This window comes from Phalacrocorax carbo, chromosome 3 (genome assembly GCF_963921805.1).
Source record: "Phalacrocorax carbo chromosome 3, bPhaCar2.1, whole genome shotgun sequence".
Taxonomy (NCBI): Eukaryota; Metazoa; Chordata; class Aves; order Suliformes; family Phalacrocoracidae; genus Phalacrocorax; species Phalacrocorax carbo.
In genome coordinates, this window is record NC_087515.1 from 26,972,862 (window position 1) to 26,996,830 (window position 23,969).

Here is a 23,969-nt window from a genome sequence, read left to right on the forward strand (position 1 = left end):
TTATTTCTGCTAAATTAATACCTAAAAGCATTACATTTCATCAGTTTCACTTAGGTTTAAAGTCCCCAAAGATTCTCCTCCTGAAACTGACTATATTTTATGTGCAAACCAGGCTGAAAGCTATCTAAATCTAGATAAAACTCATTGGGTTGTAATCTTCACAATGATCTATACATCTAAATCTATATGCAAATCAAATGCTCTCATGCATTAACACATTCCAAAGCATCTAGGAGTGAGAGCGCCTTTCTCCTTCTCACAACCCCCCTCCTTTGCTCCTCTCCCCCTCTCTTTATTTACACTAGCTACCTAAATAATTCACACTGCCTTCTTTTCAGCCTGAATGTTCTCTGTTGAAGCCTGCAATGAGCTATTGCAGTAACCAGATGGACACATGAATGCAGCAGGTGGGACAGATGGCAGACCGCCCTGTCTGACGCTGGCTGCCTCAGCTTGGACTGCCTTTTCCTTCCAGGTACATTATCATCAGTGTAGCAGAGAGCAGCGCGCAGAGGGGGAAAAAACCCTTTACATATAATAATATATGAATCAGTTAAATAAATGACCAGATGCTTGTTTGCTTTTTAAACCAAAATGCAATTTACTTAGAGTGTGTAAGCAGCACTTCCCCTCTTCTCTTAAAGGAGAAAAGTCCATCTCTATTCTCCAGTAAGCCCAAGTGGTGTGCATAAAACAAAATACGCCTGAAAGCTCATAAAGATCTTAAAACTCATGACTTCACAAGAATTTTTACTTAGCTTCAGTGTTCAAATACCTCTGTCTACACTTTCACAGATAACTGTTCTAATTTTTTAATAGAAATCTACATATCTTCCAGATTATGGTCAGTTTTCAGATTGAGTCTTAACAGCTATTATACATACAGTGAAAAGCCTCAGCTCCCATCTGTGTAATACGCTCCTTGACTGAATTTCTTCTGTTCCCCATTTCATGAGATATATAAACTAATAGTTTGTTACAAAAGATTTGATACTTCTAGGGAAAATACAAACAAAAGCTGAGGCAGTAAAAGTCTTTCTTTGACGCACAAATTAACATTTTACTGTGTTGCTTTCTTCTCTGGAATGCTCAGCAAAACACAGTGAAGATGACAGTAAGAAAAAACTGTAATATGCATTTTGAGCAAGAACACATGAAACCGAATAAAAAAATAAATCTGGTGACACATCTGGCAGAGTTTGACTGGCATCGGTATCACCGTACCACAGAAGTTACTCTTTTTATACAAAATGTATTGCTGTCCAAATAAGCAGAAGTGATTAACTTCATACTCTTGTCAAATCAGCAGGCAACTGATTCAGCATATGAACTGAAATCACTGTTTCAAGGACAATTTTTAAAAATCTTATTGAAGAAAGGTATTACATGTAAGCAGACAGTCAGATGCTCTATGCAATCCTATACTATCCAGATTTGTCTCTCCAACCTCTTCTCCCACCCCTTGTGCTATGTCAGTGACAGCAGGCTGTGCTGCTCCCTGGCCTGCCTGTCTCCTTTTCATTCCACGTCTTTTCATTAAATGCACCTTCTCTGAGCTAACACAGAGGAAACCACCCATGTCTCCACCCACCTCTCCCCAGAAATCCCAGGTAGATTTCTGCTGATCTACAAAGAAAACCAATCCATACCTCCTTGTTAGCCTGAAGTTAGTTCTTTTATTTTAAATTAAAAATACAAAACCACATACAAATTTTACGCAAAGATTTATGCACACCTACAGAGTATGGTCGCACTTGCCATATTAAAAAGTATGTTGTGCCCTTTTCTGCAGCTTTCATTAATTGCTTGTATTTGTAGTCCACAAAGCTCTTTAATAGGAACTACCTTATTAACTATTACCTAATATTTACAGACTCTGTATACCACAGTAACATGACAGGGGCCTCTATACACGACCATAAGAGAAATACTAAATAGTAACAGGGTAAATCATGTGGAATTGATTTGCAATTACACTCAACTACTGAGTCAAAATATCTTTTTTAAAAAATCAGAATAAGCAATTACATGCTGTTGAAGGTAAAAGAAAAAGTGTAAGTCAAGACATGTTCTGTGTTAGACCCTGCTCCCTCTGAACCTACTGGTACAACTGGAAAAAGAAACTGACTGTAAATAAACCTGTATGGGTAAACAAGGACTGGTGCAAACTGGCAACTAAAGCCTGAAACAAACAGGAATTTATCTCTTCAGAGATTTAAGCACACTCAGTAGGGAGTCAAATAATAACAAACATAATAATATAGCATCTAGTTTCATCTGGAGAAGACATAGCAGTATTATTAAAAAGTTTATTCTCATTTATTTCTTATCTGGCAGAAGCCAGGAATTACAGAAAACCTCAAGGGACAGACTGCTTTCATGGGATGCCCAGGCTGATTTTGAGGCCAAAGAGGTTAAGCACTTCGGATAAACTTTGGATAAGCAGCGCAACTTCTGTATGCTTATGAGTCCTAACGGAAAATCCTGAACTTGAAGGTTTTATATTACCGCCTCTGGCGGGGGGAGGCGGCAATGGAATCCAGGATCATACATGCTAACTGACAAAATTATGCAATAGATTTTGGTACCAGCAACTCCACAAATGCATTTCAAGTTATAGTAACTAGTTTACAACATCACAGAGACAGTAAAAGCAGCGCACTTCACAGTCAGCTTACTAATGCTACAACACAAGTCATGATTTCACTGTGATGATATAAGCTGTTTTCTCAACAACAATGTCTGAACAGAACTCTGAACATGCAGGAACACCCTCTTTAAAAATAAATCTCTGAGCCAGTGCCAGGTTGTCACAACAGGAACACACATGCTATTGGAGCAGCAAACATAGAACTAAACTTGGATTCAAAAATGTATTACCTTGGTAAGCTTGTTTCACTACAGATAAAAAGTTAATACAATGAAAAATTAAGAATCCCCAAGCCTTCTGTTTTCATCAGCAAAACTCATGGTTGAAAGTGGTCATGTACATTCTTAGCATTGAAATTTTTTGTGTATTTAACTATATGTAGGGGAAAAAATAGGGGAAGAAAGAATGAAATAATTCATATTGTAAGGCCGCAGTACTGATACTAGGTTCTTTCTGGTGTTTTCAATTTAGGTATTATTTTCACTAATTGATAGGGTAATATAACTATTAAAGGTATTTCAGAAAATATATTAATTCTTGGCTACATTTTGCTCCCAAACAAACCTTATTCAATTTTCTTTAACTTCAAAGTTAAACTTGGAATGCAATCTTCCTGCTTGTGTAATGCCTGCCACTGCTATATGTACAACATGCGTCAGCAAAGTCCTCATCAACTGAAGCCTGAGGTATCCCCTCAAAAATCAGACCCATATCTCCAAAGAGAGTGTACATGGACATCTTGACAGCGAAAGGAGTCGAGATGCACAGGTGCCTGTGAAGACAGGATTTGGACCCTACAAAGCAGCTATTGTTCATAAAGGCATTTCAGTAAAAAAAAAGTGCATGCCTAAATACATACCTATGATCTGATAATTTGCAAGGAGTTATCGCTGATGAGAACACTGAATGATAAAAAAAAAACCCTTCATACTGATCTATGAGGAAAGTAATTGTCAATCCCAACCCCATTAGAGCATCACAGGAAAGAAGACACAATTATACTTAAACTGGACTTGATATAAATACCATGAAGTTGATTTCCAAAAGTATCAAATTTTCATTAGAGCTCTGCAAATAAGATCTGATAGGTTTTCCTAGGGCTGAGGTTGCAGGACTTCTGAAAATGCTTCAGGAAAAAGAAGTTGTGGATTTTGTGGGCTGGGGTTTTGGGGGGGGAGGTCGGGTGATTTTTTTCTTTTGTTTGGGAGTTTTTTGGGTGTTGTGTTTTTTTTTCCAAATCAAACTATATTGTGCAAATGCAGCCTGATAGATACTACCCTCTTTTCAAAATCCCACCCAAACAGTAAGTAAAATTACAAACAATATTTACGAAAACATTATGTCACCGTAAACACATCTTTACCCAAAACATGAAAATTTCTCTGGTTAAGTAATATACTGATAGAGGCAGGGAAATGGGAGTAGCTTATAAACAATCCTAATATAAAACAACAAGTCAATTCTGCTTCCACTGCTAATGTATCCCCCTAACTTTTAATACAGAGCCTAAGTGAGGGCAGAATTTGATGCTGAATGTAAAGGATATAATAAATACACGGCTTTAAAAAGCTCTCAAATATGCAAATGCCAAGGAATGGAAAAGCTGCCTCTTTAAAGTAAGTGTCTACATAAGAAATAAGCAGACATTAAACCCTAAATTGTAAAAGCGTAATTTCAAAAAGACAATACAATCTACCTGCTCCCCTATGTCAATGACCAAAAAAAAAGAAACACTGAATGCTGACATTCCATCCTCCCCTCCCTCTGCTGCAAAAACTGAAGCACTTTGAACACCATGACATTTGCCTCTATGCCTCTGGTTCAACACTAGCAGAGGTCTACTCTTAAAGGAGAAAGAAGTGTCTTTAAAAATCTCAAATACATAATAATTCTTGCACTTACTTCTCTGCAGCCGAGCAGAGCCATTTACATAGTCCACTGAACACTGTTTAGTAAACACGACAAGAGTGCTTCTATCTTACTGCCCTTGTAAAACCAAGGCAGGGGTTCTGTTTTTAGTGCACACTCTGGTTCAGTGTTAATCCTGTTTTATGTTGTTCACACCTGCTGCTGACTAGCAGCCTGCTGATGGGTTGTGGTTTGTGCTGCTCTGAGACAATCCTCACCAGCTTCAACAACAACAAAAAAAAAAAAAAAAAAAAAAGCAGTAAAGTGGAAACAAAACCCCAACTGCTATGCAAAAACTATAAAAGGGAAGAACTGACATGCATGCCTCGTTTTTCCTTACTCTGCTAGTTCTGACTGATTAAAATTTAACATGGGATTTTAAGTGCACATGCTTATGTTTAGTCCTCCCGCCTAGCTTTTCTAGGAGTTCTTCTCCAGATAGCAAATCTTATAGGCAAACGTCATGGACACAACCTTTATAAATATATGCTGTGTAACTCACCTTTTCCTTTGTGCCTCAGAAAATAATAGGCTTTGCTCTAACAGAAGTACTGAATGTTGGTAAAGCATCCTTTTGTGAACCTTTATAGAAAGAGGCTTTTGCAGATCTTCCAAGAAACCTCCTTTAACATATTTTCACGTGAAAATGTGTTCTGGAAAGCAGCTTTTTTTTTTTTTTGCCTTTTTTTTTTTTTAAACCACAAGGCTGATCTACATATTGAAGCATTTAAGAAATTAAAAAAACCCCACACCGTAAAGTCAGATCTTCCTCCCATTGATCCCAGCAATAAAACACACCTATGCCTTCATTTGTACAGAAGTTTGTACGCTTTACCAGAGACAAAAAGTGATCCATGATTAAAGGAATGAGCCTGGAATTACATAGTGCTCATATCCAGAGAAAAAAGAAAAACAAGGAAAGGAAAATCAATTACAATAGAAACCCTTTCTTTGGCAAACACACAGGCGCAAATTGTGCATCAAGATCAGGGAGAGAAATCCCATGCAACTTTACCAACTCGGAGACTCAGATGTACGCACTGTTACCTACAACAAAGTTCTGCACTAGAAAAGTCTCTGAAATGGAGGGCAGGGCATACTACGTTCACACCTTATTTAAGGTACTCTTTATATGACTAGAACAACTTAAAGAAGCATCAGAAAATTTAGAGAGTGAACTCTGTCTCTTTTATCCTGTTATGCCATCTTGGCCTATTTCCTTCTACAAACCAGAAAGTAGAAAAATGCTTTCTGTCCAAAAGCCAAGTTCATATATCTCTTAAACACTGTATGAACCTCTTCATAAATAAGATGTTGGTTGGAGGCCAGTCAAGGCAATTCTCCATCTATTAAAATTTATTTTGCGTCTCACAGAGAAAGACGTCCTGAATGACCATGACCATCCTTTGTGACTTTTTAATTCTGCATAGGAAAACTAAGGTGTTTCTGCCTACATAAAAAGGTAATATGCATCAGACAGACGTATGTATTCCATGTTACAGCTTCTCATCCAAAATTCATCAGCAGAAACAAACCAAGATCAATCAACCTTTACATAAATTCAGCATTTCAACCCCTCCTGCAATTCAGATGTAAAACCAAGGGAAAATGGGGTCTGTCTCACTTCATCTTACCATCTCCATCTGACGATTTCTACCTCCTCTTTAGTCAACACAAGACTGAAGATGTTGGCATAATGCCAAGACTGCTTTTAAGCTCACGAAGAAAATATTGTGGGGCAATCTTCGTATTTCCTGGTCACGCTCCTTTAGGCAACGCTATACTGGTGCAAATTTCACATCCTGGTATTGAATCCTTGGACACAGGTTCCATTTCTTCATTGATTTCTTTTAAAATACTACCAAATAATTCATTTTTTTAAAAATCAATTAGAGAGAATGATCCAAAATCTACTAAAATTAACAGTATTCTTTCCATTTAGTTTTGAATCAGGCCAATACCAGTAAAGGTGAAAGATTTCTTGAGACAGATGCAAGAGCTTGGCAGCAGGCTGTCCTTCATACCTTGGAAAATCTCGGCTAACTTTTCTAACAATGGTACAAAAACACCACAGTAATTCTGTCAAACAGCTGCATCTGCAGTATTCCTGCTCCAGCATTACCTATCACACGCAAGTATCACACATTTTTACAAAGTTAGAAAAAAAAAAAAAGGGGGGGGGGGCGCGAGGGGAGAAGCCCCATCCCAGTCATCCAGGCCACTACTCCTCAGGAATTTAATATATGCTAAAAAGATATAAAAAGACATAAAAAGCTTTCAGAAATAGAAGTGCTTCAGAAGCTGGATTTTAATATTGCCAGGTGGGGTTTCACCAGATTATAAAGTTGACTTAAATGCCAAGATACCGCATTTCAGAAGCAGCAGCAGCTTACATATTGTCTAGTATTAGTGGCTAAAGGGTGTTGCTGACTCCAAAGTGAGGCTATCATCCTCTGTGGGGGAGAATAAATAAATAAATAAATAAATAAATAAATAAATAAATAAATAAATAAATAGTCGCTCCCTACCAAACTTGCTACCTGCTGCCTTCAAGCACTCTTTTCAAGTATAGCCTCCCAGAAAAAAAAGTTAAGACTACTTTTATTTTTATTATAGTGCTTTCCTCAGGCAGGAATTTTTATTTCAGTTTGAATCTTTAAGCCATTACATTTTCAGTGATGCATTTTTGTATTTACAGTTGACATCTTCATAGAAGAATGAAACCTTTGAGCAACAGCTCTAAAAGCATGAAGGTTGCCTGCAGTAAGTACTTAAATTATTTTACACCCAAATGGAGCCAGTTGTTTTTACCTAAATTTAATAAACCTTAAATCAATGACCCTTCTTTTACTGAAACGCTGCACTTGGGAAAACTAACTTTCCCAAGAAACATATTTTGGTGAGTGCCAAACAAAGGGCTATTTAAATCTGAACATTTTCTCAATTTATAGCTTGTGAACATTCAGTTCCTAAACTCCCAACTACTGCCTAATGTACAGAACAGTGGTGCCTTGGTTTAATCACATGCCATTGATTTCAGAGTGTCACAGTGATCTCATTGACAGTAATCAATAATCCAAAATCAATCAAATCTGCTCTTGCACTGTCATTCATCAAATTTGAATATCCCAAAATTGTAGGCATGTGAAAGAAAAAGAACCCGGGGGGTGTGTGTACAAAAATAAAAATCAGTAAACTTCAAAAAGATAATAGTGCATCTGAGCATGCTTCACGCCTGCTGGCGTAAGTTAATGATGAATCATACCTTGCCTTCCCAGCAAAGACTCTGAGATATATTCTTTTTCGAACACAAAAATACACCGCAACTGAAGGCAGAGAACACACTAGTAAATGATCAAGCATTATTTTATGAACAGTCGTGTTAAGTGCTGAATTCCAAATGTCTTGCCAGTATATTACAAAATGCACAAGTATGTTACACTGAAGAACTGCACATTGTAAGTTAGCCACTGCACTTCATAGGAGCAAGAGAGGATAAAATTACTGAATTTCTGTACCAAAAGCATGAATAGATGTAGCCACTTATCAAAAGAGCTGTTATTGTTGCTGAGGACTCCTTTCTCAACATATTCACCTGTAATTTTGTCAAGGTAATAAATCCTTCCATTCATTAGAGCACACTCAAAAGCACCCTGCTATTTAATTTAAATGGAAAAAAGGCCCAAAGTGACTAAAACATTTACTTTTGCTAATGTAAAAGTGCTGGCATTTTACTTCATTCCTGATAAGCCGGTGCCAGTGGATGTGATTATTCTTTTCTTATTCAAAGCATATCAGTAGTTCGAAAGCACTCTCAATCTTATCAGGTGTATGAACAGCACAGTTACTGAAAACAGTTTGTACTGCTCCTCTCTCTTTCTGCCAGGCTATCAGATAAACCCAACTAACTAACTGTATTTACACACAATCAAACATAACCTGTGTCTTCAATATATTGTAGCCTGTTTCTGGCATGCTACAGGTTTTCTGCTTGACATTAGTTGTAACAAAAACACCAGCACTGAATTAGCTTACAACAAAAATATAGCACATAAGACAAAAGGGGGGGGGGGGGGGGGGGGCAGGACAGACGACAACGGGACACCAATGAACCAAAAAAGAAAAGAGGAGGGAGGAAAAAAAAAAAGAAAAAAACGTGAAGTAAGAACAAACATTTCCATCTCAGTATTTCACAGGTATTACCTGATGATACTTGGAAGAGTATGGAAGCAGCAGGATTCAAATGCATTGAAATCATACCTGCAGCAGGACTTAAGTGCAGAGAAGTAATTTCTCGTTGCTTTTCTGTTTATTTTATTCTCCCGTCCTCTAGGAACTGTCTCTGATTTGCAAGGGATGAGAAAAAGCAAGCAAGCAAGCAAGGAAAATGGTTACAGTGTCTGAAAGCATTTAAATGCCTTTACTGTTTTTGTCTGGAAGAAGACTGTGATTTCTCATCATCCAACCTTCATCTGGCATTAAAATTAAAAGACTCATCACAAAAAGAAAAAACAACACTCCCCCCAAAATAAGCCTCTCAGCAACTCTCCTTTTCATTCAATGTCTTGGATACTGAATTTTCAGTGCTAACTCCTGAGGAATAATAAAAGATCTACTTCTTCAGAAGGGCCTCGGCTTTGAAGATTTTGCTTACTGCACAGCCATAGGAAATAAGTGCAGAATCTCCCTTCGTTCTTCTCAGAATGACGGCTACAATGCAGTATTTGAAGAGTTAAACGGTAACCTGGCTGTACGCTGGGTGCTTTTGGCTAGCTAAATAACCAGTTCTGGATCGCCAGGAGAAATCCTGAGTTTCAGCTCTTGATTAATTACAGCCTTCTTTAGAAGCTGAAGCTTCAGTCCTGGTGTGGAGCGCTCCTTCCCACTGCCCCCACCCACTGACAGCCTTTTGCTGAATACCTCTGATGGAGCAGCAAAGGGCAGGCACGTGCCACCACCTGAGCCCATCTTGTGCTTCTGTCTGGACTCCCGGCGCAGAACGAGCCATCCTCTAGATTTGTAGGAGAACAATGAGCTGAATTAAGCCAAGTGTGCAGTGCCGGGTAATTCAGCCAATTGTTGTTTCTCCATCTGTGACACCACGGCCTGGTGACTGATGGGACAGGTGTCATTCATACTAATGTCAGCCACTGTCAGTGGCAGCTCAGGTCTTTAAATATCACCCAGCTCTGACTGGGCCCAATCACACCCTGCTAGAGGAACTATGGGGTGCCCGTGAGCTTTACTCAGTTATTGGGAACCCGATTCTTACCCCTTTAACGTTCATGGGAACAGTTGGTCAAAGACATAGCCTTTCACGCCACTGCAAAACATCTAATCTATCCCACTACGATAACGGCTGCTATAAGAACATTGCCAGGGAATTCTTTCACTGCTCGAAAAGTGAATATAATTTAGGAGAGGAAATCTTGCATTCACGGAACATTAAACTACCACGGTTGAAAAAAAAAAAAATCCACATCTTGCCAGAAGAATTTTACCATTCTCTGAAGATTAGTTTGCTAGCAATTCAAGTGCATTTGCTTTCGGAAACACACTCTAAATCTGTTGCTTTTTAAGACACACATGAGTTTTAGCTTTTATTTTTGCTAGATTTTTTTTCTCCTTTTTTAAAAAAAAATAGGAAAAATAATTGTGCTAAAGAAAATCTCACAGACTTTCTGAAATTAATTCATCTGAAAACTACTTGAGCATTAGTACTTGTCAACCAAGCACATCACAGTTCATCTAAGCAAGAAAATACCAACTTAAACATAAAAGGACACCCGTAGTCATCCTCCAAAAAGACAGGAACCAAATCCTGCAGCCAATTGGGAGACAGAAAAAAAGTTAAAAAGTAATAAAGAATACATAATTGTATTGATTGATCCTTTCTCTCAGTTGCATTTTTAATATAGGGAGAATTATATAAACTGCCAGTAACTGGCTATACAAAGAGTACAGCTGAGGGTACATAAAGGAGTATGACTTCACCATTTTGTTAACTATTGTTCTTTATTAGATTTTCCCATCTTGTATTTCCTTAAAAATATTCACATTTGAGATTAAAAAAAAGTGTTTCTTCCAAAAATAGCTCTAGAAACAAACCCAGAAATAGGGGAAAGGGGAAGAGAAGAGCAATATCATGGATAAGGGTGGACTGAACAAAACAAGCGACCTCTTCCTCTCCCCACCTGTCCTGGCACCTTTATATGGGAAGGAATTTCAGAAATGCTCAGGAACAAGTTAGCACTACATTTTAGATAGACTTTTTCATTACATTTGCCAGTATCTCTACATTTGCAGGACCTTAAATTGATGCATAGCTGGCTGGGAGGGGTGGGGTGGCTGGCTTATAATTTTTTCATTATATTTTTACTTTTTGTTATTATTTTTATTTCTCCTTTTTTTTTTTCTTGTTTGGGTTTTTTCTGAGGCCATTCAAAACAAGCAACAGCAACTCCACATCATCTTCTCATTCTAACTTGCCAAAGCCATCAATCTCTGATCACACCTATTAGAATCTCGCTGTAACCAACACTACATTTTGCGACAGCTTGACCAGTTGTTTAAGGAAAGACTGTGTGATGGAGCAAAGCTAAATCGACACATCTGTGATACTTCTGACACCCCTCAGCATGGCTAATATTAATTTGTTTTCTTTGGCTAGGTAAGTGCTGCCAAAACACATTACATATGGTATGTAGTTCCAATCAAAATGATGAAAAGGAGATGTGCAGGTTTTTTTCACTTACAGCAACATGAAAAGATACAGAGAAGTAAGAGACATCCATGCTACAGAGTAATAACCTAAAAAAACCTCAAATCACTTTACATTAAAGTTTGGTTTCAGAACACAACCCTTTAGGAGAATCTGCCCTCCTACATTAATACTGCAGCTCAAATCTGCAAAGAGGTTTACTCAGGGAAAGGGAATATAATTTTCAATACATGATAAAAGGATCTATTTAGACTGTTCTCAGGTGCATAGAGGTAACTCATCATATTTCTCCAGGTTATCATATAAATAAATGTGCACAGTTCTGTATAAGGATATTATAAATGGCTTGATTAGACCGAGAAAAAAAGAACCTCTACTCCATACCCCCGATATACTAACTTTCTGCACTACATGGAGACCCTTTGCCAATTTCATGCTTAATGTTCTGTGTTAGTGTCATGAAAGATGAGAGATGTATGTTTCTAATTGTATTTTTTTGTTGTTTGCCATGTAAATTATTTTGATCTAAATCAGAAAATTCCATCTAGTTTTCATACAAATTCAGAATGGTGACCCACAGTAAGAATTAGACATTCAGCAGTAAAGAAAAACAGCATATGCTTGTCTTACACTCCGTAAAAGTACCTATATCGCCCTAACTTTCATTAGGATGTTAACAGGGATTTTTCCTAGCAAGTCTAGGAAGCTGAAGCAAAAAAAACCAAAAATTAATTAATTTTACAAGAAATGGGAAATGATACTCTGATTAAAAAGCCATGCTCCTTAAAAGGGGAAGATAATTAGAAATTAGACAAGATTCACTTTAATGCAAACCTGCTATATTAAGGAATAGCAAAGAGAAAAGCCCTTCATTGTTTGAAGGAAATACAAATTAATTGAAAAACATTACAAGCATTATGTAAACAAACCCAAGAGATTTAAAGCTTCTGTAACATATCAAACACATAAATTGTTTCACAAGACATACATGTCAAAAGGCAATGTTCTACTGTATCTATCGAAGTTACTCTCCTAAGTGCTACTGTGAAGGCAAAACAATCCTGTAAAAATAACGATTAAGCAATACTATCTGAGATAGCAGTAGGTAATTCATTTTAATATTTTTCTTTAATGTTTCACAGTATTTTTACCTCTGGACAAGCAAACCATAACACAAAATCTATGGAATTTTTGGTGAGGGCTAAGGACCATTAAAACAGAATGTGTATTTTATATTTTTGTCTGAGGACATAATGATTTATATGAATGACCATATGTAGGAGGCTTCCCCCTTAAAAATAATTATATTCTTTAGGAGTAAACGTAACCGTATGTCCAAGGACACATGTAGCTGAAAAAAAATTAAAAAACATTTCTCTCATTGGGAGCCAAAACTTACAGGAATATGAATAAATATTAGTCACTTAAATTTCTTAGAAAAGGAAATTTTTATTTTAAAAAATACAGCATCTTTTAAAAGCAAAACTCTGAGTACAAATACAGAAAATGCTAGACTACTTGGAGAATCTGATATAAAAATCAGGTGCAAATATTGTATTTACATTGCTGGCCAGCTCTCTTCCCATGGATAAGAAAAAAATAAACATGTAAAAGCAGCAGGTTTTTGACAAGCATCTGTAAAGGGGGGAGTTATATAGCTCTGCATACACTTACTGTATACATGTCTGTGTGCGTACACACAATAATAGATGTTCACTGCACAAACTGCATAAGGAATACACTGTATACCTGGACACACACAGACATGCATAGCTATGTATGCATTTGAACTCAAAACTTGCTATGCTTATAGACAGAGGATTTCCACATAAAATGCAAATATACAAAACATCAAACCACATGTATACGTGCTTCTGCAGATATGACTGCACGTATGATTAGCTAACTCAAGCCTAAAAGAGAATACACAAAATGTAAAAGAACATGTAATAAGTGGAATGTCAAGCTGCAGCGACTGTTGGTGTCATCCCTGCACTATCAAACATACATATGAGTACGACTGGAGACAGAGAGGCTAAATATTTCACTGTCAGAGCATGTCGAGAAATGCAATTCATTTCTCTCTCATGTGCTTTAGGACAATGACAATTTAATACAAGGCCAGTGGATGTAAAAGAGATAAAAACTGAACAAACTGGCCTGGCATAATCACAGATTTCCTCTAGAGAGCCTGGTAGCATGAGGCTTATATGCACTTGTAACAGATCAACATTTTATTGTTTCTTCCCTCCATGAATTTGCTATGAAGATTTCATAGCAAAGCTTACCTTATGGACAGAGGCTACTTTTAAGGTTCAATAGGAGCAAGAGAATTCCTCCCATTTTTCTTCCTACTTATCCTATGCATTTCACTTATCTTAAGCAAAAAGGTAATTATTTGAGGTACTTCCCTGAAAGGTTCAAATAAGTGCTGGGTTTTTTTTCATTACTACTTACACTTCCACAGGGGTGCAAGCAACCTCCCTGCAGGTCAAGGGTCGGTCTTTTAAAAACATTCCGTAAAATGAATAATCATGCCACTTATAAATAATTCATATTTTTATACCACAATTTTTCTATCATAATTTTGCTCCTTAACATACAGAAACAGCAGCACAGCACATGGACTGACATATCTGTGAGAATAGACATATCATACTTTTTAGACAGTCTAAGCAAAGTAGGCTTGAAATATTGTTAAATATTATCATGGACAAGTTACCTTCTGTATTTGATGAATAGCACCATGTATTTGAAATTAATTGCAAAAGTAGGGTTGGCTAATGAGGCGGCCCTTATCTTTTCTCAGCAGTGCAAGCACAAGTATTTTTCTGCTGGCTCAATATTTTTTAAATGCCCAAAGTGCTATTAACTAAGTTGAAATCTGATTAAAATATGAACGCTAAAATATTCACAACAGCTAACGCAGCTACACAAAAAAAAAAAAAGATAAAAAAGGCTAAGGAAATTTTTATCTCTTTTCTTATCATTAAGCATGTGTTTTGAAAAATAATAATTAAATAAATTGTTCCCTACAGATTCTCCCAGTTGTTTTGCTTCCCATTAGCATCTTTGAAAACAGTTTGTTAAGACAATAGTTATTCTTTATTACAGAACTATGGGGATGGTGCTCTTCTACCTGCCTCGGTTTAAAAAGAAATTTGTAGGAAATGTTAAAGCTTAAGGACTGTTAGAAAAAGGACAGCATGCCTTAGGAAAAAAATGGCCGGGGGGGGGGGTGGGGGGGTGGAGTACAGAAAAAATGATCAACCATTCAAGAGAATTAATGGATATCCACAAGGGCTTTGCTAATAACACGGGTTAATTACCGCTGCAACGCACCAGGCTCAGTAAATAAAAGAGCACAACCATAAACACATTAAAATGAGCAACCATCACTAAAAGAGGGGCAAGCCCCAGTAAATGAAAAGCTGTCAGACGGGCATTTCAGCACAAACCCTTTATACTTTCTGCAGGATTTAAAAACTTGCCAGCAGTCTATCAAAACCAAAAAAGCAAAGACCTACAACTGGCAGCAGAGAAGGAAGAAAGGACCAAGGCCTGCCTGCTGCCCAAGGGGGAAACCCAGGCAGAGTCTGTTCACTCACCCACACTTGGGGGCTGGCTTGAAGCACAGAGCTGCGTGCCACATTACACACTGGGTACGTCTACCAAGGCCTGGAGACTTCTGACTTTAATATTAACTTTGGCTTTTATTTCTTAACAACTTTAAAAAGCTACCTAATACAACAAATGCATGAGGTTAAAGATCTCCACAGTCTGGAGGAACCATGGAGTGGAATGAAGTGCTGCTTCCCTTCACAAAGGGTGTTCGTCAGTCCACCCCCTTCCTCCCTTTACAAATGAAAGACACTTCTAAAACAAATTCCTCGGGAATTAGAGAAGCTATACCAAAATATTTTAAAGAGGAGTGAAACGGACATAAACTCTTTTATGTTGAGCATATAATCATATCCCGCATGCGCGCGCACACACACACACACACAAATGTATATATATTTACGTGCTGATGCATGTGAGTATAACACACTCATATTCACCCGTACACAAACATCACCCAGACTCACACGCTAACTCTACAGACCATTCCAACATTGCAACATGAGAATGGTTAAAAAAATAAAAAAAATGCACATACCGACCACCACTGCCCTGAAGCGTTCACACGATGTGACTACTATGTCCACTTTTTAAAATGTTACAGCCATTCTACGCAATCTTTATTTGTTGTTATCGGTGTATTGTATCTGTTGCACTGTAAGACGAAAATCTATGCATGCCGCAACAGCTTGATTTGTTTCACATTTAAACGCTGGTGCACATTTTTAAACAGGAAAAAGTAGAGAAACTGCTGAGGGTTCAAATTAATGAAACACAGAGAGCCACAAAGGGCAAACGTCCACAGTGTACAGAAGCTTTCTGGAGTTACAAATCTCCTCAGTTTTCTATGTTTGGTATTCAGAGATCATGTTTAAATTTACTAAACTAGTCCTGCACTCCCCCCGCCCCCCCGCCTTTTTTGGAGCGTTTCAATTGCCTTTCCTTCTTCCAACAGCTGTGACAACTGTTAAAACAGTCAGTAAAATGAAGTCCGCTCTATAATCCTTTAGTCAACGTTACATTTTAATCAGAGGTTGAAGGAGATTTCACGTTATGAACGCACTGATTCATTTAGAATGATTAAACTGACACATATGTCAAAACGAGCAGATACATTTATTGCATCTGTTAACTTATTAACTATTAGTAATTATTAGTGATATTGTTATTGCTGAAAAAGCAAAAAGCCAAGGTTGCAGCTGGCTTTAAGTTATTGCATTCTTTAACATGCTCTGCCTAAAAATCAAAGCATACCCAGTGATGGTCAGACAGATGTCTGCGCACTCCCAAAATGTTCGGACAATTTTTAGCTTGAATCCTCTCTGCCCTCATCCATAACGTAAGAACTGCAGAAACTACTATATTTATTTTGCATGTCCATATGCGTCTATGTGCATGTGTCAATAGTCAAAACACAATTACTATGAATATTAATAACATGCAAAACTCTGGGGCTTATTAATTGAGACAGAGAAGCAGATATGTTTCCGAACGTTAGTTATCTCTCTGCGTCCACTCAACCACACATGCCTCAGACCCTCCGCTCAGACAGAATATTGGGAGTGTTTTCAGATGACTTTTAATTGAGCCAAAGAGGAAGAAAAAAATTAGTCTGAATCTTGCACCAGAGCCAAAAAGACATGTGCCCCGATTTCATTTAAATGCATCTACTCTAAGAGGCTTATCTAAACTAATCATTCAAATTAGCTGTAAGAAGGTAAATTCAAGAAAGCTTCTTGGGGGGGGGGGAGGAACATCCACAAAAAAAACCCCACCCAAAACCAAACACTTATTGTATTTTTATGTACTTTATAGACACGTCACTGTTAGCAAAAGCTGTAAAAACTGCATTCTTACATTTGTGAAGCGATCTTATACTCTACAGCAGCTCACAGTGCACTGACTTATAAACCACATCTGAGGGGACATCCTACCTCTGTTTATTTTCTTTTTTTCATCCCGGACCGTTACAGTGGGTTTCCCTGCCTCCCCTTCCCAAACCGTGTTCCTGCGAGCCAGGCTATTTGTTACTTCTTCTATTATTTCACCAATACGCGTTCACCGCAATTCACTTTTCATCTCTGGCTTAATTATAAATAGCAATGCAATATGCAGACAGTAAGGACAGCTAGTGGGCATCTACCTATAATACACTGTCACCTCTCGATACAGCCTTTCCACAGACTGCGTCTAGGGCGATGCTGGCTATTGGCTTAGGTTTGTGGTTTTTCTTTTTTTTTTTTTTTTTCCTTCGGTGTTGCTGTCACCCTAAGCGTAATGCGAAGGCATAGCTACGTAAGTGGCTCGACATAAAGAAAAATGAATCGCTGACAGCTCCCGTGATATACTAATATTTAATCCCGGCTGTGGGCTGAAATCAAGTTCAGGAGCCGCCCGCCAGCCCCAGACCGCCTGGTTTTGTTTGGGCGCGACGCTTGCGGCCGGAGCCACTCCGCCAGGTAGCTCCTAAGTGCCGGCCAAGAACTGCGGCTCGTTGAAAAAAAGTATTTTGCTGCCTTTTTGCAGGGGGAAAAGCGAGAGCGGAGGGCCGCGCGCGCGGCGCCGACCCCTGCAAAAGTACAAAGCAGCCGGCCGGTGGCTCGCGCTGCCCGTCCGGCGCGGCGCCCCCCGGCAGGGCGGCCGTTACCTCAGGGCAGCGCGCGCGGCGGCCGGCCGCTCCCAACCCTCACCCGCGCCGTGCGCGGGCTCCCGCCCGCCGCCGCCGCCTCTTCCTCCTCCTCCTCCTCCTCCTCGCAGCCGGAGCCGGCGGAGGAGCCCGTCGCACCTGTCAGCCTGCGAGCGCCGGGGCGGGCAGCGGGGCCGACCGCTCGCACCCGGACAGCGCCGCTCTCCTCCCCGCCGCGGAGCGCCCCGACGCCTCCCTCCCGCCCGCCCCCGGCGCGCAGCCGCCGCGCAGTGCCCCGAGCCGAGCCGGGCCGGGCCCGACGCGCCCGCGACGGCCGACGCCCGCGGCCCCGGCACAGCGTTACCTGCAGCGGCGTCTAGGCGCCTGTCATGTTTTGGGGCAGGCGGCGGCGGTGGGGTGGGGGCGGGGAGCGGTACCTACTCTTCCTCGTAGTGCAGGGAGAGCGGCTCCGGCAGGCAAAGTTCTACCGAATCCATGTGCGCCCGGCGACCATTCTTCGTGCGCCCCCGCGGTAAATCAAAGTTTCCGTGGCCGAGCGCCGCGCACTTGGCACGAGTGCTCTCCGGCTGAGGCGGCGGCGGCGGCGGCAGGCGCGGCCAGTTGGGACCAAAAGCTCGCCCGCGCGCCTAATCAAGGACTTAAAGCCCCGCTCGGAGCTCATGAATATGAAGTAGAGCTTTACATATGCAGTCCCCCCGGCCCGGGGGGACGGCGGATTGGTGGGGCGGCAGCCAATCAGGCGCCAGGGGCGCCGGGGCGGCCCGGCGCGCGGGCCGCGCGGCAGGTAGAGGGGTGTGGCCGGGGGAGCGGCCTGAGGCGGCGGCGGCGGTTGGGGCAGAGCCCGCAGACATGTCCGCGCCGGCGGCCCGCCGGGGGCTCCCTTCTCCTCCCCTCCCTCCATCCCGGCCGCGGGGAGGCCGGCTCCAACTTCCAGCGTAGTCGGGCAGGTACCTCGGCAGGCTCCCGGTTAAGGTGGCGAAGGATCGCGCGTCAAGGTAGAGGACGAAGTTTGCGCGCTGCCCGACGCTGCCGGCTGTGGCGGCTGGGGGCCGGGGCCGGGCGGGCTCGGATCTCGGCGTGCTCTCCCGACCGCCGCTTCCCCAACCTTTGGAACTGCTGGGCGCCGGGGGAAAAAAAATAAATTATAATAACAGCGAGTGCAGCCTGCCGAAGCTTCTGGGTAACTCAACTTTTCATTGTCATCCGAGTTGCTGGGGCGGGGGGCGGGCTGGTATTTTGTTATGTATAATATATATAAATACATATAAATAGATTTTATATATATTTATATACATTTCAATGTAATTGTCTATTTTTAGTAAGTACAAACCGAGGCTTTTAATTTTAAAAAGGACGTTTCTAACAAAACTAGCGCTCACACATCCATTCTTTAACAGCCCGGGAGCAACTGGGAGTGTATACAGGTATGTGTGTCCATATACAGGTTAGGTACCTCTTGCCATGGGTATATTTAAGGTGTATGCCCCTGTGCGAATATTTAGATGTTCAGATGTATATCTTTAGATCTAGTAAAGAGAAAGAAAAACTCCAGAACTGATCAATTTCTTCTGTAACTGTGGGGGGATTACAGTGGACTAACTCAGCCTGCCTCATTTTAACAAGGTAAGGGCTGCACTGTAGTAGGTCTGCATTGGTAAGTCGGGGAGCATGCACGGACCTCCGCAGTGTTTGGGGATTTGGGTTTTTGTAAAGTAAATTTTACCAAACTAGAAGGGAAATAAACACATAGCCCTGCATGTATGCCTGCATAAACATCACCAAGCCCAATTCCAGCAAACGACTGCTTAGAGCCAGCTCAGAGTTGCTCATCTCTGTTGAATGAAAGGTCCCTGATTAAACTTGTTCCCAGAAAACGACCGTACGCAGATTCAGAGACACTGTTTGCACTGAAAGACAGACACACACACCCTGTTTTGAAAGGATCAGTAATGAATTGGGGGTGCATTTTTTTCTCTCAAAAGCTGCTATTTTTACTTAATAGTACAACTAAGACACCATACTTCTTTTCCGGGTTCAAAGTATTTCTGCCCCTACCAGTGAAAACAGATAAAGGTTATTCCTGGCAAGGGAGAAAAAAAAAACAAAAACAAAAACAAAACCCACACACAACCTGGAAAGACCATAATTTTTTGTAATTCAGCTCAACTCTTACAAAACCTTTTGTGACTGGAGCCCTAACATGATGCAATAGCAATCTTTTTAGATCAAAACAAATCAGTGCACACCCTCAGAATGCATTAATACCATTCACAAATGGGAATGCAAATGCCCTCTCCAAATCTGTTTCACAGCATTTTACCAAATAAACACAGCAGCAGAACCCAACTCCAAATACATATATTCAATAGACATGTTTGTATATGTTTAAAACAGAGAGATTCCAGTGTTATGTATTTAACTTTACCTGAAGACTGGGCCTGCTTCCTACAAACCTGATATAAATACGTGCAAGTTTAGGAATCAGAACTCACACAGCAAAACTACAGTTCTGACTACTGTATAAAAGCAGGTAGTAAAAGCCTAATTACCAGTAGCATTATGCTGTCTATATTGTTAAATGTGAACTCTCTAATTAAGATGTAAATTTGCTTGTGAGCAGTGAATTAAAAACCTCTGAAATGTAGAGTAAAATCTAAGCACTCTGGTAAAAACATCAGAAAGAAAAAAAAACCAGTGTTTATCAAATTTTAAAATGAGAAACATTTAATCATGTTACAGTGTTAGACCACCTTCTTTAAGTAAAAATATGATAAATTTGGATTTTGGAATCTGGTCAGAGCTTGAATATGATGTCTTTATGTATAGGAATCTGTATTACTGTATAAACCCAAAATACAGTTCCTACAAACTGATCTACACATGCACATTGGCAAAGCCTGAAAACAGAAATACATTATCTGTACTGTGTGTGTCTCTGAGTGTTTGATTATACATTTATCCCCAAAATTGCTAATTTTCAATATTTTTATGCTAAGAATCCTTCAAATAATTTCATGTGTATGTGTTTTCTTATTTAAAAATTACCCGCATAAAGAATCCCTATACGGGAGTAATTTGATAAGGTCACTTTTCTGTATTAAGTTCCCTGAATACACCCTCCTGAAAATATGACAGCTAATCCATCCTGAAACTTAGCAAAGCACAGGTTAGCTTGATTTCTACTTTTGTTCATTTTCTCCTAAGATTATATATATTCAGGTGCTGACACATGATGGTCTCTTTCCTTCTATCATGGTCTGTCTTCCTGCAAGCCCTCCTTTTCATGTTCATGTAGTGTCCACTACCTTGTGGGGCTTTTTGTCCTCTACACCCCAAAATAATACATTTTTCCTTTCCCCCTATGAACCATCACTGCCTTCCTATCAACCGTCTTTCATCCAAGCAAGCAGCTCTCTTCCCTGGCAGTGCTGCTTCTTGGAGAACCAGAAATACAGTGCTGTACTTTGCATGTTGATAAACAAAGCAGTCGGCTTCTTCCCCCTGGGGACTGAAAGTGTCACCTCCACCAGACTGGGGCCTGGAATTCCAACTACATTCTTGAACTTGGGTTTCACAGTTACCCGTCAGTTTGGGGAGGGGAAAAAAAAGGAGGAGATTACAGCAGGCAATAAACTGGGGCTAAGCATAGCTTCATTTTCTCAAGCTTTTCTGTAGAAATAAATAAATATAGTAATAGGGGAAAGAAAAAAAGCAAAACATATCAGTTCACTGAATTTTATCAGGGGATATAGAATAAGAACATGCATGCAAACACATATCTGCGCTAACTTATCAAAACGTACAGTGCGAAATCTTACCACAAGGAGTCTATACAAAGCAGTGGTAATGGAATCGGAGAGGGGAAGGAAAAAATTGTCACGAGTGCCTGTACCACTCAAGGGGCATTGCTGAGCAGCACCTACATTTCCATGCCTCTCTGCGCAAATAATTTTTCCTGTGTGCCGAACAGGACATCTGTAAGCATCCTTGCGTGTAAATGCTGTAGACATTTCAAGGCATCCAAACAGCCAGATTCTTAAAACACAACTACCTCAAGGCAAGGCAACTCAGGAAGTAAGATTCAGCAGCACTTCACAGAAGCCACACTGTGCATTGTGTCAAGTATGTATGTACCAGAAGGAGCAACAAGCTCAAGCCATCTGGGAAGGAACGAGAACATGAGTGGGTCTATTAGCTGCTAAGAATTTATTTGAGAACAAGTATACTGTTACTTTTGATGGAAGTTTGCCATGCACCATGGCACCTTATTCAAAGTCTAGCTGGAAAATATCATATTGTTGAGAGTTTGAAATAAATATTGAAGTATCATCAAATATGTGATTTTCTGTTTATTCACAGTCACTAATTAAACACAAGTCAGATGTGCGATGCTACAGTGAGATCAACATTAGAACAATAGTATCACTGTCTACCGGTCTTTTGCCTTTTGTGCTTCCCACTGTAAGGCACTCAGCGCATCCCTGGATATACCGCTAATGAGTTAAAAAAACCTAATGCTATGAAAGTTCCAAATTCTGTTCACCTGTTTGTACATAGTTGGACAAACTGTAGCAGGTTATTACTTTAAAGCCATCTGCTGCTTCAATCTGTATTTAGCATTAATTACTCCTTGTTTTGATCTTCAGGAAAAAAAGCTCACATAACACTATCTCCAAATGCTCCTTAGAACTTTTCCACGGTGCATTCACAAATACACAGAGCAAGGCTTTTAGCTTTTGCTGCTACACTCATTTCCAGCATATAAAAAATGTCTCAGTGAAATAACAGCAATTGCCTTACCATGTTACCGAACTACATTCAATTCATCTGGTCTCAAATAAATACTCCATATTTTCTCCCTGTTTTATTTTCAAGGGCACAGGCTTGGGTATTTAAATGACTGCCTTCACCAGTACGGAATAGAAACCGTTCACATTGCTATAAATGAAAATTATTCTCTTGACAAAACACCTTTTCCAAAGCCTCTGACAAAAAGAAAGAGGAAAAAAAAACCAGGAGAAAAGAAAAAGGAGTCGCGCGCACATTGCCTGTCACCCACCAAAAAAGGTCTACTCCCTGAAGATAATTCAGGCACACACTTCAATATGGATATCTCACTATTACCCCAAGCTCTTTTTTTAGCGTAAGTTTCTTCAGAGAAGCTGAAGTGCATTACTGTCTCAGACAGCCAAGGATAAGATGACTGAGGGAATTCAGTTGCTCTGTTTAATTAATACAGGATTATTTCACTTTCATTTTGTGAAGCTAATAATATGACTGGTGGAATGTCAGTAAAAATTAAATCATAAACTAGTGCAGTACCAAAGGGAAAACTTACTTTAGTTATGGAGTATTCCCAGCAGAAATCTTGAAAATCTTATACATATTTACACTGATAAAATACCACATGTACTTCATGGGATACTGCAAGCTGTCTACAATCCTTGTGGCATGTATTTACAGAGCAAGAGTTAACATTTTGAGATTATACATTAATAAATGAGTTGCAGTTATATTGTTTCTTGAATGTTATGCACTACATACTAAACACAGGAACATGTTCAAGGTCAATGTCCTATTTTAGACCTTTTCAGCAGCTGTGATATTATGATAATCACACTTAAGATATTCCTATAGAAAGAGTAAATTAGCCCTTTCACTAGAAGGATTATTGTGATAAACAACAAATCTGAAAGAGAACAAATTCAGATTTTTTTTCTTCCCCCCCCACCCCCCCCCCCCCCAATAAATCGCTGTCCCTTACTGCGATGGCTTTTCTTAAAAAAAAAAAAAAAAAAAAAATCTGTCCATGTTATTCTGCCCTTACATTACCTTTTGGTTTTTTTTTTTTTGAGGCCTCACCCATGTAAAAATACCTTCCTTAAAAAGTGCTTGTGCTTTCTGTTAGAACCAAAACATTCTAGTTGACGTCCTATTCAATCACCTGTACTGCAGCGAAATGTAATATCCCACCGAACCAGGAGGGAGAGAAGAAAACTTAGCATCAGCAGCTATTTCTAAGCAAGATTAGGGGTTTAGCTCCATCTAATTGAGGGATGAGACATGTTCCTCAATGGGTCTCTCTCCCACTCCCCCACCAGCCCTTCTACCTGACTGCAAGCTCAAAGAGCTAAAAATAGAAGAAGATGAAGCGTAAATATTTCCCCGGTGAAAACACCAATAATCTTTACTGTGAGCTGACATGAATTGCTTGTTACACTGCCCTAGGACATCATGGCTTGAAGCGAGAGTGCACTCACACGCACAGAGCCACCAACCATCCTCAAAGCTCCTGTAATGTGTATTTGTGCATGTGCACGTCGCAGAGGCTCCTACGACATCTGACTTGGAGCCAGTACACCTGCAGTATAGTGTGCATTCTCTCCAGCCTGCCTTCCCCCCTCCCTGACTGTCCCAGCCCA

General features: G+C 40.0%; 1 protein-coding gene across 22 annotated transcripts in view; it reads right to left on the reverse strand.

Moving 5' to 3' along the window:
* The window catches only part of ESRRG (estrogen related receptor gamma), a 404,109-nt gene that overhangs the window by 147,348 nt on the left and 232,792 nt on the right, over positions 1–23,969 (reverse strand). Inside the window, exon 1 of one of the 22 annotated variants that reach the window (XM_064446262.1) lies at positions 17,968–18,140. The exons of the other annotated variants lie outside the window; for them this stretch is intronic. Coding sequence (XP_064302332.1) covers positions 17,968–18,023 — 56 coding nt within the window. The 5' untranslated portion in view covers positions 18,024–18,140. Of the gene's footprint in view, positions 1–17,967; positions 18,141–23,969 lie in introns of those variants that run through there. 22 annotated transcript variants of the gene reach the window in all.